Source organism: Pipistrellus kuhlii, unplaced genomic scaffold, assembly GCF_014108245.1.
Source record: "Pipistrellus kuhlii isolate mPipKuh1 unplaced genomic scaffold, mPipKuh1.p scaffold_m20_p_5, whole genome shotgun sequence".
In the NCBI taxonomy this organism is placed as follows: domain Eukaryota; kingdom Metazoa; phylum Chordata; class Mammalia; order Chiroptera; family Vespertilionidae; genus Pipistrellus; species Pipistrellus kuhlii.
This window is the reverse complement of record NW_023425551.1, coordinates 7,364,918-7,379,908: the sequence shown is the minus strand read 5'-3', so window position 1 is coordinate 7,379,908 and position 14,991 is coordinate 7,364,918. Positions and strand designations below refer to the sequence as shown.

Here is a 14,991-nt window from a genome sequence, read left to right as displayed (position 1 = left end):
GTGGTAACTTAAAAACAAATCAGTATAGTCATGGCCTCATTTTTCTTTAAAAATGAAGTTGCTCTCAGGATGTTTTTCACAATTTACTACATAAGATTATTTTATGACCTTGTACTTTTATATAAAAGCTATGAAATATGTGACACAATGGTGAATGTTGACTTGATAAAACCAAAGGCCATACTTTAATGGGACTTCTTCCACTGAACATTTTTATGATGATGTGTTGCCTATTTAAAAAATGGTCACCTTAGAAAAATGCAATTAAATTGAAAAAATTAGAGGATCACCTTTTTTTATTTTTTATTTTTATTTACATCTATTTAAGTAAGCTTAATGCAGTTCAGTTTAGAGTCAAGAGGAGGATATAAAGCTCATTTCCCAGATCAAAGAGATGAAATGGGAAGGACCTTGGAGATGATGATCTCCAGCCTCTCATTTTACTGGTGAGAAGTCAGAGACCCAGACAGGCAGTGGAGGACCCCGGGTGACTCACTCCTCAGCAGACTCCTGGGGTGCTGTCCACAGACGGACCAGGAGTCAAGTCACCTAACTCCTTAACATTGGGAGAGGACTGCGGCTAGGGACAGCTTGGTTCAGTCCTCACAACTTTCATGCAACACTTTTTGTTTCCAAACTCCTTGTATTCTTACTCTTGCTCAATCCAGGTTTCAGAAAGATCATTAAATCATGGAGCTGGAATTGTCTGATACAGTAATTTCTACATGTGTGACCCTCTATAGATACTAATTGATGAGCACGGCAGAAGGCTATATTCTGAGAGAGTTAATGAGTGATATCTAGTCAGAAAATTCTATCTCTTTTGAACCTACCTTATAGTAATAGGACAGCTGAGGAGGAATTGATAGCTCTATTCTGAAACTTTGGGGCAGGTGATAAGGGTAGACACATATCTTTTTAATGAATTTTTTTTTTTAAGAAGAAATGAAGGAGACAAAGATAAACTTGTAGTCTCTCTGTTTTTTATCAAAAGTTCCTTATATAGAAAATGAAAGAATTTGAGCACAAAGCTAAATTTCTACCTCAGGCTTACATTTCATGCATTTTAAAAAATCATAACAGTGTACAGAAGAAGAACATATTTCATTTAAGATTGGAGAGGAAGAAGTAATTTTGCTTTGGCAACTTTTTATATTTTATCCCCCCCCCCCCCCCCCACCACGGAAGCCCATTAAAACTGTGTTTTCCTCAGCTATCTAGGAAAATCCCTACCAGAACCAAACATTTTTGAAGATCCAATCCCTGAGACATTCCAGTCTGCATCATCCCCTGCCCCCTTCACCACATAATTTGAAATCCCTCTGTGGTTGCCTCCACCCCTGCACTTGCAGGCCCCTGCAAAGGAAGGGTCTGACGGTTGTGATTTACTGGGGTAACATGGGGCATCTCAGCACGTTTGTGGTCTGTCCAAAGCAGTCATTGCTGTGGGAAGGCTGATACCCTACATTTTTCCAGTAACCCCCTTGGCTAAACATCTTCCTGGTATTTCAAGGAGCTGTGTTAACTTCTGGATGGTGTGGCATGTTGGTCCATCTAAACTGTTCACTTAAGCCGAAACCCGTTTGGCATCGACTTGCGGACTGAAAGGTCCCAGGTTCGATTCCGGTCAAAGGCGTGTACCTTGGTTGCGGGCACATTCCCAGTGGGGGTGTGCAAGAGGCAGCTGGTCAATGATTCTCTCTCATCAATGTTTCTAACTCTCTATTCCTCTCTGTAAAAAATTAATAAAGTATATTTTTTAAAAAATAAACTGTTCACTTAAGGTAATTACTATAGCAGATCATTAAGGAGGCAGGACCACAAAGGGCTAGAATTTTTGAGCCAGTTTTTAAGCAATCTCTCATCTCTCATCTCTCTCTCTCTCTCTCTCTCTCTCTCTCTCTCTCTCTCTCTCTCTCTCTCTCTCTCTCTCGTTGCTCCCATAGGTTCAGAGTCAATGTTATGGATCCAATGTATGTGTTTCATTAGGTTATGTGTCTTGATGGGATTGATACGCTTATACGTTTATCAGGCAATGTCCCTGACATGAGCATTTCTATTTTTTCTCAATCCTTTCATTCCCCATCCCCCCTTTCTTTATGGAGCAAGGTGGTCTGCTTCTTGAAAGGCCTATCGACAGTAGTTCCTAACAGAATAGAGAACTAATATAAAGTGTCCATCCAATGAAATGGCATGGCCTTGGAGCGCTAAGTGAAAAAGGAGATGTAAAGCAGGGTTATTTATGGAAGCTGACCTTCGTAGGAAACTACTGGGGGAAATATGCAAAGAACCCTTGACAAAATGCCACGTACTATGTCTCTTCCTATTTGTACATTGAAAAAAAAAATCACCATTTCCAAATAAGTGTCATTAAGGGTCCAGATACATGGATTTTTTAAAAAGTAATGTCACAGAGAAAGAAGTTTAAGATTAGTAAAATCAGAGACCCAGTATCTAAAGAAAGTAAGATTTCCTATATTTTATTTCTAACCTTGCTACTGATGGTGGGCAAAAATTTTCTTCTCTTGAGGATCTAGTCTTCCTTTGTGTAATAATAAGCAATGCTAGTTAGATGTCTGGAAAAAGCTTTGGGAAGAAAAACTAGATGTCTTAATCTATAACTCAATGTGGACTTCTTCTTCATAGCATCAAACATGTAAAAATATCCTTATTTTGAAATGAACAAATCTTTGGAATTAGAAGTATCATTGTTTTGATCCATCACTGTCCCTCAGCAGTGAATTGGCATTCTTAGCCATCCTGATTCAATGCAGGCACAAACGATTAGAGGAAGTCAAGCTCTAAATTTTCTTCAAGATGCATAGTCAGAAGTGTATGGCCCGCCTTAGACTTATCCTACGAGCTGTCCTTCATATCAGTTATAGCTTATCATGAAAAAGAAAATGGCTGTTTATGGTAGGCATGATGTTTGGGATCAAACATAAAGAAGCTCTTATCTTTTAATAGAAAATAAAGTTTATTTAAAGTTTCATTGATTACCTTGGTTTGTAAATTTCTGTGTTTAAGAAGGTTTTCTTAAAGAAACAAAAAATGTTAATTGAGTCTTCTTTTTCTAGTGGAAATACAGTGAGTTTTACCATGTGAAAGCTTCATGCAGCCAAGGTCCTGCTTATGTGTGTAACATCACAGGTCTGCAGCCATATACTTCTTATCATGTCCGAGTAGTGGTGGTTTACAGGACAGGAGAAAACAGCACCTCACTTTCAGAAAGTTTTAAGACCAAAGGTGAGTATTAACATACAGCACTGAGAAAACCCTATAAGTTTCCCAATTATTTTCTCATCACCAATCCTAGAGGTTGTAATTTTGTTTTAAAAGAGTAAATTACTATTTCTAAAACTTGAGTTAAGAAATTAAAGAGTTAGGAGTCCTTATAGGCAGTAATGAGATAATACTCACCTGGTCTTGCAAGATCCTGAACAGGGCAAAATTATTTCACCTTTCAGTATTTGGATTTCCTATCTAGCTGTATCTTGCAGCAAGAACTAAATTAAAACAATGCTACTGATGTCCAATCCAATATTGACTTACTGACTACTATAATCACATGTTAAAGATTTTTTTTAAATCTAAAAAGTATATTAAATTTATTAGAGTTCTAAAAGATATACCATAACTCCAAGTTGATATTATAAGAATCAAGGGAGAATGTTCTACAATATTTTCCTTTTGTATTACTTATTTCAGACAAGCTAGGATATGTTACTCCTATCATGAATCCATCACAATAAAAACATCAGATACTCATTAAAAATTTATGCACTTGTATGAAAACTAGAGGCCCGATGCATGAAATTCATGCAAGAGTAGTCCTTCCTTCCCCCAGCTGCCAGCACCAGCCTCCCTCTGGTACCCGAGGCCCAGGCTTCCCTCACAGCTCTGACTTCGTCTAGAAGGATGGAAGGACGTCCAGAAGGATGTCTGGTCTAATTAGTACAGTATGCTTTTTATTATTATAGATATTTCTGAGTATTTCTTTCCTTTTAATAAATACAGTCTATAAAATATGTTGTGCAGGATATTTTATATTTCTAACTTATCAATCAGTATTTTCTTTGTTTCCAAAGCTGGAGTCCCAAGTAAACCAGGCATTCCAAAATTATTAGAAGGGAGTAAAAACTCAGTACTATGGGAAAAGGCTGATGATAATGGAAGCAGACTTATATACTATATACTTGAGATAAGGTATGTCTATTGGGAAAAGTGCTTTGTAAACTACAAAGAGCTAAGCAGGTTAATTGTAAAGTGTTATTAGATCAAAAGTAACAATATTTCTCAATACCGTATTTTTCGGACCATAAGACGCTCCGGACCATAAGACGCACCAGTTTTTAGAGAAGGGAAATGAAGAAAAAAAGATTCTGAAACAAATAGTGTCCTAAAATATTTTATGTGCATTAAAACCCAACATCACAGTCATAAACACATGTAATCAACCCTGTAAAGTAAACAGCATTTAGAACCATTTTAGAGCCGGGCAAGCACACAGAGACCACACAGAGCCGGGCAAGTAAAAAAACTTTTTTTTTAAAGTATATGTGTAGGCTATATTTGGACCATAAGACACAGGGACTTTTTCCTCCCACTTCTGGGGGAAAAAAAGTGTGTCTTATGGTCCGAAAAATACGGTATGTGTTTTATAAATAAATATGAAGAATCTTTAAAGACCTTAAATGTCTCTATCTTTTTTGCTCAGTTCCCAGCAGCTAGCCTTGGCACTCCAATTATAAGGCAGATCTCAAAAAAAATCTGTAAGTGCTTGTCAAAACTTTATGGAAATAATTCTATAATTGGCACATATAATTTATATTTACTTAATATCTATTCTTTTCAAGCAGCCGAGCTGATGTTTAATGTTAGATGGTGGTATGCATGTACATTTCAGATGTTAATTTGTTTTAGCAAGATGAGTAATATATAGGGAAAATTGTGCATGAGCTAGGTATTTTTTGGGACGTAAAATCAGGAACAGATCAGACAGGACTCTCTCCCCACTGTGAAGATTACGGTTTGCAGAGTGTTCCTGGGGACTGAAAATGTGCCTTTGATGTAAACTGATCAGCTGATGAGCATACGCAACCTCAGTTCCAGCCAGGATGAGGAGCTCTGTGAATCATAACTGGCTCAGATGAACAGATTTCATGCCAGCACGAAGAGAGAATTTCAGATTCCACAGACACGCCCCTCACGGGACTATGAAGCCATCTTTTAAGAAGCTCCAAGGACAAGTCACTTCCATAATTATAGTCCTGGCTACTTGAGCTTTAGATCTATTTTTGCTTCATCATGCTCTGGCATTCCCATAACCTTAAAAAAAATTTTCCTGCTCATGCTAGAGGAGTGCATTAACCATATTTCTAACGAAAACCTTCTTGAAATTTCTGTTACATTGTTCACACAGAGCAAAGTACATTCTGACCTGCAGAGCTGCCTTGGTGGCCTGAGACTGTGATTATGTCCACCAGTCAGGCATCACCTTGGCCTTGGAGGACCCCTTTAACAGGTTTCCCTACGCAACACTTTAAATGCATAGTTCCAAACTTCGCATCTTCTCATCCCAAGTTTCTATTCTCTGGACAGGGACTGTGGAGTGAAAGAATGAATTGCTTTACCTTTAGTATCTCAAAGTAACTTCTTCAGTCAGGATACTCTCGCGTACCTTCTGTACTTGCTGAAAGTACAGTGGTAGTGATAGTGCCAAGTGTGTGAACTTGGGAGCTGAACAGACTGTGTTAATTCCCTAGAGGACTACCACAACAAAATACCACCTACTGGATGGCTTCAGACCACAGACATTATTCTTTTATAGTTCTGGGTCTAAAGTCTGAAATCCAGGTGTCAAGTCCAGCTGGTGTGGCTCAGTGGTTGAGCATGGACCTATGAACCACGAGGTCACAATTCAATTTCTGGTCAAGGGACATGCCCAGGTTGAAGGCTTGATCCCTAGTTGGGGGTCAGAGGGGCATACAGGAGGCAACCAATCAATGATTCTATCTCATCAATGATGTTTCTATCTCTCTTTCCCTCTCCCTTCCTCTCTGGGGAAAATAAAATAAAAAATATATATATTTGTTGTTGTTGATGGTTTGTTAATCCCCACCTGAGGATATTTTTCCATTGAGTTTTAGTGAGTATGGAAGAGAGAGGGAAAGACAGCAACATCGAATGGTTGCCTCCTACAGGAGCCCTGACCAGGGAGGAGCCCACAACCAAGGTACGTGCCCTTGACGGAATCTAATCCAAGAGCCTTTGGTCTGCAGGATGGCCCTCTATCCATTGAACCAAACTGGCTAGAGCAATAAAAATATATTAAAAAATAAAATAAAATAAAATAAAATAAAATAAAGTAAAATAAAATAAGGGTGTCAGCAGGACCACTCTTCCTCTGAAGGTTCTAAGAAGGAATCTTTTCCTGCCTCTTGTTAGCTAATCTGGTGATTGCTGCCAATCCCTGGCATTCCTTGGCTTGTAGATGCATCACTCCAGTCTCTGGCTCTGTTGTCACACGGCATTCTCACTCTGTTTGTGTCTGTGCCTAAATCTCTGTCTTCTTAAGAGGGCATCAATCATTATGCTTGATCCTATCCTAATCCAATATGATCTCTTTAACTTGATTACATCTGAAAATACCCTGTTTCCAAATAAGGTCATAGTCACAGGGTCTGGATGAGCCTGAATTTTGGTAGGATACTGTTTAAGCCAGTACACAGACCATATTTAACTCCTTGCTTTACTCCATTTTAAACTTCAATGTTCTCATCTGAAAACAAACAAACAAACAAACAAAACACATGGGATAATAATATCTATCTCTGTAGGCTGTTGTGAAGGCTCAGTGAAATGAAATGACATGAAAAACACCAGTATTGTGTGTTGTAAATAAAAGATGTTTAGTCAATGTCAGAATTCCTCCTTCTCTTTCTCAATAGCCAATCTCTGTGAAGAGCCATTTTATAAATGTTTCAGTATCTTGTTCTTTTGGGTCAGAATTGTTTGGGTTGACCAATGAAATTGCCAATGCCTACCATGAAAGTTCACAACATGTACAAAAATACCATGTCATCAAGCTTTCCTCAGGAAGGCCCCGAGGACCTTCAGCTCCTTGTCACCCACTCAGCTGCTCTGGTCCTCCTGATCCACTTGCCCACGCCCTGTCCCTCACAGGCTGCTGTCACTGTTTCTCAGTTAGTTGAAGAACTGGCTTGCATTACCTGTCCCCATGCTTATTGTGGGTTGGTACCAAGTCCTAAAACTGCTGTGGTCTGAACAGTTTCAGACTTCTTACTGTCAGAGAAGACATCACTGCAAGGCCTTCAGCCTATGATTCCATTCTTCCAGCTACATCTGTTAAACCCAGCTATTGTGCTCTTTCTTTGTTTCATGTGAAGAATAATGTGAATAGACTTTGAGGTGAGTGTAGGCCAATACAAATGGCAACAACAAAACTTGTAATTTCAGACATAATAACTTTGGTAGCTGAGCTAGTATACCTTCCTGATTAATTGTATTTTTCGTGGGTTGTTTCTATCTGGATATGCTATTTGGAGACTATAGATATAGAAGCTGAGAAATAAAAATAAAAATTTCCAACAAATATCATGGAACAATTGTCTTATGTGTTTGGAATTCTGAAGAAATCTTATGCATTCTGATAGTAGGAAAAGTTGCTTCAGCTTTCTCTTGGCCATTGATTATTCATTCTTTTCCTGATGGGCTGAGTTGGTTGGTTCCATTCATTGCTGGGATGACTTTATAAGACTCTGCTGTGTTCTGTGGCCAAACCAAGTGAAAGGAATGAGACCACGGGTAAAATGTGCAAGAGGAGATGCTCTGGAGTTCTGTCACTAAAATGATATATGAGTGTCTAGAAATAACACATATGTTGTCTCATATATTTTCTATATTCATGGTTTTGCTCTTTCTTTGGCAGAAAGGGTACTTCAAATGATTCACTGAACCAGAACTTAATGTGGAAGATGGCATTTAATGGATCCTGCAGTAGCATTTGCACGTGGAAGTCCAAAGACCTGAAAGGAACATTCCAGTTCAGAGTAGTAGCTGCAAATACTCTGGGATTTGGTGAATATAGTGGAATCAGTGAGAATATTTTATTATCTGGAGGTATATTACCATATCTACCTTCATACTAAAGTATTACAAAAAGGTTCAGAGATAAAGTGTGCATTCTTAACATGAGCAATAAATTGGGTGACTGTAAAACTTATCTAAACTACCAAACTATTCATTTTATCTGATGTACTCTTCTAAAAACACCAATCCCATCATCATTTTCTCCTCAGTAATAACCAGTTAATTCTTAATCTCCTCTTATCAAAACCATGCTCCTCTATAGACTTCTAAGGATGTCCAGAGCCTGTCTTTATCCAGCCTTATTATCCTATTCCTGGTACTCTCACTATACAAGGGGCCTAAAATTATACTTAGGCCTTAGTACTTCCCCAAAATATTTCCATCTTCCACTGTGTTCTATTTCATATTTCTAATCACATCGGCTAGAAATCTCAGAACCATGTTAGATTTTTCCCCGCCTCTAGTCAGTCATCTCTATAGCATATTTTTCTTCTTTCCTTTTTTAAAATAATACTTTAAAAATCACTCAGTTCATGGGTTGTGTGGAATCAGGCTGTGGCCAGATTTAGCCCACAGGTCATAGTTTGCCAAGCTCTGTCTACATGTTTATCTCCTCTTCTCAACTGAGACCACCTAAGAGAAGGTGCCATGTGTTCATGTTTATATTCCTCAGTTTAACATCCATGGCATTAAATGTGTATGAAGATGTTACAGAGTTATAGTATTCCCAACTATATAAAATATGATGAAGACTGGGACTTCTCCCAAAATTGTTAAAAGGATTATCCATGTTTTCTCCATCACTTTAAAGTAAAAACCTGGGTGGGTATACCCCAATGATATACTGGTAAACTGGCTCTTTGGAAAAACACAACATAAAAAACATTGATTTTTGATTATCCAGGATGTAAATACTCTTACCATAGATAATGCCAAGCTACATAGTTTAACTGGCTCCTAAAATATCATTGGAGCTAGTCCTGGTATATCAGGTAGATACTATAGATCAGTGTTTCCCAAAGTGTGGTACACCACCCCCAGGAGTACGGGAAGAGTTTGGTGGGGGTACGCATTGCACTGGAGTTTGGTGGGGATATGCACTGCACCGTGCTTAGCTGCACATAAGTCTACATTCTCATGAGTGTGAGGGGTACTCAGCTTTATGAAAATTATAGAAGGGGTACACATGTCAAAAATTTGGGAAACACTGCCCTAGATGATCTATTCTATGAATTAATTTCTTTTTCTCATTTATTTCACTAGATGGTTTTTGGATACCAGAAACAAGCTTTATACTTACTGCTGTAATTGGAATATTTCTGGTTGTTATAATCCTATTGACCTTTGGTAAGTAAAAAAAAAAAATTAATAGGTAATAAATTACTTATTTAGTTACAATAATTGATTTATTTCTTAGTTTATTTAAATCTCTCACCTGAAATAAATTCATAAAATTTACAATGTTATCTTTGGCAGTAAGTCCTTAACCATTATCTTTTGTGAATTGTTTTCTGGGTCTAAGAGTAACTATTTTATGAACAATATAACTATATTTACACTTCATGGTATATTATAGATAAAACTATTTGCAAGAACATTGACTTTAACTTTCTTTAAAATAGTATTTGTCTCTGACTGATTATGTAGCAAGTGTTTTTTGTGGCGTAAAGTTTGAAATAAATGAGAAATTATTTTGGGTGTATAAAAAAAGGTAGGATTAATGCAAGACCAGTGGCGATCCTTGCTTGGGATAGTCTGGGCCTCCCGGCAGACAGCCTGGTTTGGAAGGAGTCGGGCCCCTTTTGCAGAAGGCCCATTTCTGGCCTGTCAGATCCACTCTCTCTTTCAGATGTCTGACTTCCTTATTTCAAATCCCTGCTCATTTATAAATGACTAGGAAAACAGAGTTAGATTAGGTAGATAGAAAACTGGCTATTTCCATCTATTCCTTTTATACTAAAGTGCTAGTCCTAAAAGGCCTTTAAAAAATAACTTGTTTAATATGAGAAAATACAACGACAATTCCAAAAGGCTTGGTCAAATATTGGGCCCTTAGGCTTATTATAGTGATCACACATTCTGATTTATTCCTATTGTTTCACCATAAACATCAATAGCACTTTAAGTCCCTAAAATATTTTGGTTTGCATTATAAGATATATGATCACCTTAACATCATTAATATAATGTGTCTCAGACATGCTAAAACATTATAAGAAAAACATGATATTTACCAGAAAAAAAGCATTCAAATACATATTCGAGAAATTGTGGCTTTTCTTTTTTTGCATAAACAAGGAAAAGTTAGAAGAGAACATTTAAGGAAAATGTACAAACATATAGTTGAAATCTCTCAGGATAAAAAAAGCCAATATTTCACTCGTGTTCTAAATCTTTATTTTTTCCCAAATCGATTGGAATCATGAGCTATTGGAGAGCACACTGAAATTTGAATTGAGATTTCTTCTCACAGATTCCACACAGATAATATATGGAACTCCTTTGGCTAACTTAGAAAGCTAAAAATTTCAGCTGACCCTGCCAGGATATTAACCTGTGGTTCCAGGGAGTCTAAGTATTGCACAGCTGATGTTTGTGTCGCTAAGCCAGCCCCTCCAGAGTTACGCATATGACTGCAGTATATTTGGCAGTTGGCATATAGGCTTGACTGCTTGTCTGCTTTCCTACTGGGAAGGAGGGGTTCATGGAGAATCTTCCATCTGACCTTTGCCTGCCTACTTGTACATCACCATTGTTCAAACTCATAACTCCAGTGGATGAACACGAGATAATTTCAGACAACCCATTATGCTTTTAAGACATCCTAAGAATATCTGACTTTATCAGGACTTAAAGGTCTTTATTCTATTTGGAACTCAAACAGATTTTTGAGTACAGCTAAGCTAATCTGGTTATTTAGGAGATGTGCATGTGGTTTTACTGGTAGGGGTGTGGAAGTGCATGGGGAAAGACTGAGCTCTTAAAATAATGAGAAGTAGGAATTGTTTTAAAATTTGCATGGTGCTGAGGGCTCTCATCAGTCATGCTTATAAATATAAAATTGAAATAAGGGTTTAAAAATAAGCATTGACAGCTTTTGCTCTGGGGAGCAGTCATAGCTAACGTGTAACATCAGCCATATGCTGGGAGCAGAGGGAAAGATAAAGTAGTAAACTACAATTGCTGACCTCCGGAGGGTGCCATTTAATGAGGGAGGTAAGACTTATTTGTGTGAAAAGATAGCGATATACGTGTTAAACAACAACAAAAGGCAATGAATGCTACATGAAATGCACAAGACAGTGACACAGAAGTGCTTAGAGACACATTAGTCTTATAAGTTCAGAGATGAGAGATCAGTAGAGGTTGCAGAAGTCTCGTAAGGTGTCACTGAAAATGGGGGGCACTAACATGGCTTTTAAAAAGGAAGAGGGGTAGTGAGAGCACTTCAGGTTTGAAAAACTGCATTAGCAAAAGTATTTAAGATCTACCCCTGTGTGGTCCCTTAGATGGAATTTCACTTGAATAAAATTCTGACCTGTTAAACACAGGAGCTACTATAAAATAAAGTTCAGATTTTCATGATTATCTCACAAAGCATCCTTGCTGTTTTCAGCTTCTGTGCCAATATTCTAGGGTAGATGGGTGATCTTATTGACATCATTGTATTTTAATCTAGAAAACTATAGTTTATTTATAGTAATTTATATATATGATTATAAAATAATATTTGCTCATTGTATGAAGAAGATAATACAAATCATCCATGATTTCATGACTAGGGAGGACCACTGCTAACATTTGGTGGGGTTCATTCCAATAATTTTTCTCTGTATTTGAATATATATATATATATATATATATATATATATATATGAACAACAATGGATATGTATTCTGATACTCTGCATTTTCAAAAAATATACTATTATAGCCATTATATTGAAAGCACTCCTCAGGTTTACTGAGGAGTATAACCTGAACATATTTGGACTCAGAAATGAATTTGTTTCACTAATAATTATTATGCAAGTGTGTTTTGGTTTGATTTTGCTTTAAGAGTGATTTTGATAAATTAATTCCGATATTAAGATACTTCAACTTGTTTATAACAGCAATAAGAAATATATCAAATATTTAAATGTTACTTTGATATTCGATGAAAAATGAGGTAGTATAAGCTATGCATTTTTCTATGGCCTGCTACCGAGATTTAATTAGGTTTTTTTTTTAATTATTATTAGGGGCATACTTTTCAGTTAAATTCTGTTATTTTACCAATGGTGTTCTTATGGATAAACACTTAATGTACTGTTTACATACCTAAAGGAAAAGGAAACAATACTTTGTTTTGTGAATTATGTCTTTTTTCTTTATAGTCTGGCACAGAAGATTGAAGAATCAGAAAACTCCTAAGGAAGGGCTGACCGTTCTCATAAGCGAAGACAAGGAGTTGGCTGAGCTGCGAGGTCTGGCAGCTGCGGTGGGGCTGGCTAATGGCTGCTGTGCGATACGGTGAGTGTCTGGGGCATCATGATGGGACATCCAGATGAAGGGCAGGCAGGAGGACATGGGCTAACATCTACTATTCTGTTTCAGAAGTAGCATGGTGGTTGCCTACACAAGCTCTTTAAGATAGATGAGTATTGAACTTCTGTCAACATAACTTAAAAAAAAATGTAAATGTTTTTGTAAGACATTATACTATGGTCCATACAAAAGGGAATTATATAGTCATAAGCATTTACATTGAAATTTGTAAATTAAGACAAAAACATGAAGGGTTTGGAATAGACACAGAAGTGATCTAAATTAGAGGTGACTTTTTCTTGAAAAGTACTCAGTACACCTAACACTCAAGATTCTCTTTTAAAAACTCAAAGCATTTTAAATGCAGATGCATTTCTCTGCTCATAATATTCCAGGTGAGAAACTTGGCTTCTTAAAAGTTAACCTGATGAAAATGGAGTTGATTTTTGTGCTCATGGTAAATTTTGTTTTATATAAGAGGTTTTTGTGTGAAGTAGTTAAAGTAAATGCTTTTTAGCTCATAAATCCAGCTGTATTTATTACTAATTTGCAATCACTTTTTTATACAAACTGGTAACGTAAAGGAATTAATTGATGACTGTAACAAAACAAGCTACAGCAAAAAACCTTGAGGCAATGCACACACAGGCATGTTTCTATAAAAATGAAGGTGCCTATTAGCAAAGTGACATGGTCTGTCTGGGTTTTAAGGGAAGGAATATTCTGGATGGTGAAATGGGGAAGGAATTGAAACACAAAATTCCACATCACTTCATCACATAGAATGCACCTCAGGGTTGCGAAGCCATGAGCTTTCTTTCTCATACTCTTTCAAACACTAACACCAACACCAACACCAACTTGTAAACCATCTGTATTTTGGGAGATCAAGAATATTGTTATTTTCTAGTACTTTTCCGACCCAAGAGGAGATTGAAAGTCTTCCTGTCTTCCCTCGGGAAAATCTGACTCTGTGCCTCCTGCTGGGAAGCGGAGCCTTTGGAGAAGTGTATGAAGGGACAGCAGTGGACATCTTAGGAGCTGGGAGCGGAGAAACCAAGGTGGCAGTGAAGGTAATGTGGTTTTAGCTCCTTGACATGTTATGTCAGCATACTTACATAGATTTGCATGGGTGCAACTGTAATGAAAGATGAGTGATCTTAACTGAAAAGAGAACTAGAAGGTAGGAGGCTATTTATGGCTATAGAAATCACTTTTTTTTCCTTCCCATTCCCTACATAAGCTCTGAAATTAATGCTAATTTCTTTTTTTAAAATATATTTTATTGATTTTTTTACAGAGAGGAAGGGAGAGAGATAGAAAGCTAGAAACGGTGAGAGAGAAACATTGACCAGCTGCCTCTTGCACACGCCCTCCCTCCCGCCCCCCGCAACAGGGATGTGCCTGCAACCAACCAATGTACATGCCCTTGACCGGAATCAAACTTGTGACCTTTCAGTATGCAGACCGACGCTCTACCACTAGCCAAACCAGTTTCAGCAATTAATACTAATTTCTGTGTTTATTAATTAGTTAAGACCCAGCAGTTTTCCCCTTCAAATATACTATAAGAGGAGTGAGGTTGTTAAGTGCAGTCTCAAGGCAGGTAATAGGGCAGATTGTAAACATTTTAGACTTGTGGCCATATTGAGTCAGTTGCAACTATGCCACTCTATCATTGAGTATGTAAACCAATGTGCGTGATTATGTTTCAGTTAGACTTGATTTATGAAAATTGAAGTTTACTAGTAAATTTCACATAATTTTTATGTGTAATGAAATTATATTGTTTTTTACTTTCTTCAACCAGTTAAAAATTTATCAGGTCAGTTATACTTCAATAAAGCTAGAAAAAAAATGTCAACTATTTTCAGATAGCAAGCTGTGCAAAAATAGGTGAAAGGGTGGAATTGGTCCACAGGCTATATTTTGCTGATCTGTAATCGAGCAATACCCTAATCACAGCTTTTTAGGAATCTATTGCTTTGAAGGTGGGCAATACAATCAGAAAATTTGTCCAAATTTTCTCAATTGATTTAAATAAGTGTTTATTTTTCTTATGTAACAGGTGACCGCTGGCTTTAGTGCAGTGCCAGTAGATCTGAAATTCTCTTCACTTTGTACATGTGTGTTAACTCATGGTCCCAAGATGGTTGCCAAGGAGTCAGGCAACACATCTTCATTCAGGACAGAACATTCACTGACCAGAACTGATCCATATTTGCAAAAGAGGCTGGAGAGTTACAGGCCATGGTTTTCATGATTATCTCAGACCAATTGCCTGGGACTGGTCACCTTGCCTCTGAGAAACATATTAGGGTATTATTAGCAAGGAAGCCTGGGAACTAG

The 14,991-nt window shown here is 37.3% G+C and overlaps 1 protein-coding gene and 1 long non-coding RNA gene across 10 annotated transcripts in view; one reads left to right on the top strand and one right to left on the bottom strand.

Moving 5' to 3' along the window:
* Positions 1–14,991, top strand: part of ROS1 (ROS proto-oncogene 1, receptor tyrosine kinase) — an 89,458-nt gene that overhangs the window by 54,166 nt on the left and 20,301 nt on the right. For all 3 annotated transcript variants that reach the window (XM_036414749.2, XM_036414747.2, XM_036414748.2), the window contains 6 exons: positions 3,078–3,246; positions 4,089–4,206; positions 7,952–8,142; positions 9,376–9,459; positions 12,492–12,627; positions 13,553–13,715. In XM_036414749.2, the coding sequence (XP_036270642.1) occupies positions 3,078–3,246; positions 4,089–4,206; positions 7,952–8,142; positions 9,376–9,459; positions 12,492–12,627; positions 13,553–13,715 (861 nt within the window). The remainder of the gene's footprint in view (positions 1–3,077; positions 3,247–4,088; positions 4,207–7,951; positions 8,143–9,375; positions 9,460–12,491; positions 12,628–13,552; positions 13,716–14,991) is intronic.
* LOC118705720 overlaps positions 1–14,991 on the bottom strand; it is a 46,690-nt gene that overhangs the window by 18,582 nt on the left and 13,117 nt on the right. The window contains exons 3-4 of one of the 7 annotated variants that reach the window (XR_004983780.2): positions 9,413–9,454; positions 3,006–3,506 (exon numbers count right to left, since the gene is read on the bottom strand). The exons of 3 other annotated variants lie outside the window; for them this stretch is intronic. This is a non-coding gene — a long non-coding RNA (uncharacterized LOC118705720). Of the gene's footprint in view, positions 1–3,005; positions 3,507–7,985; positions 8,049–9,412; positions 9,455–13,570; positions 13,684–14,480; positions 14,945–14,991 lie in introns of those variants that run through there. 3 more of the 7 variants (XR_006740015.1, XR_004983779.2, XR_004983781.2) reach the window with 3 other exon arrangements.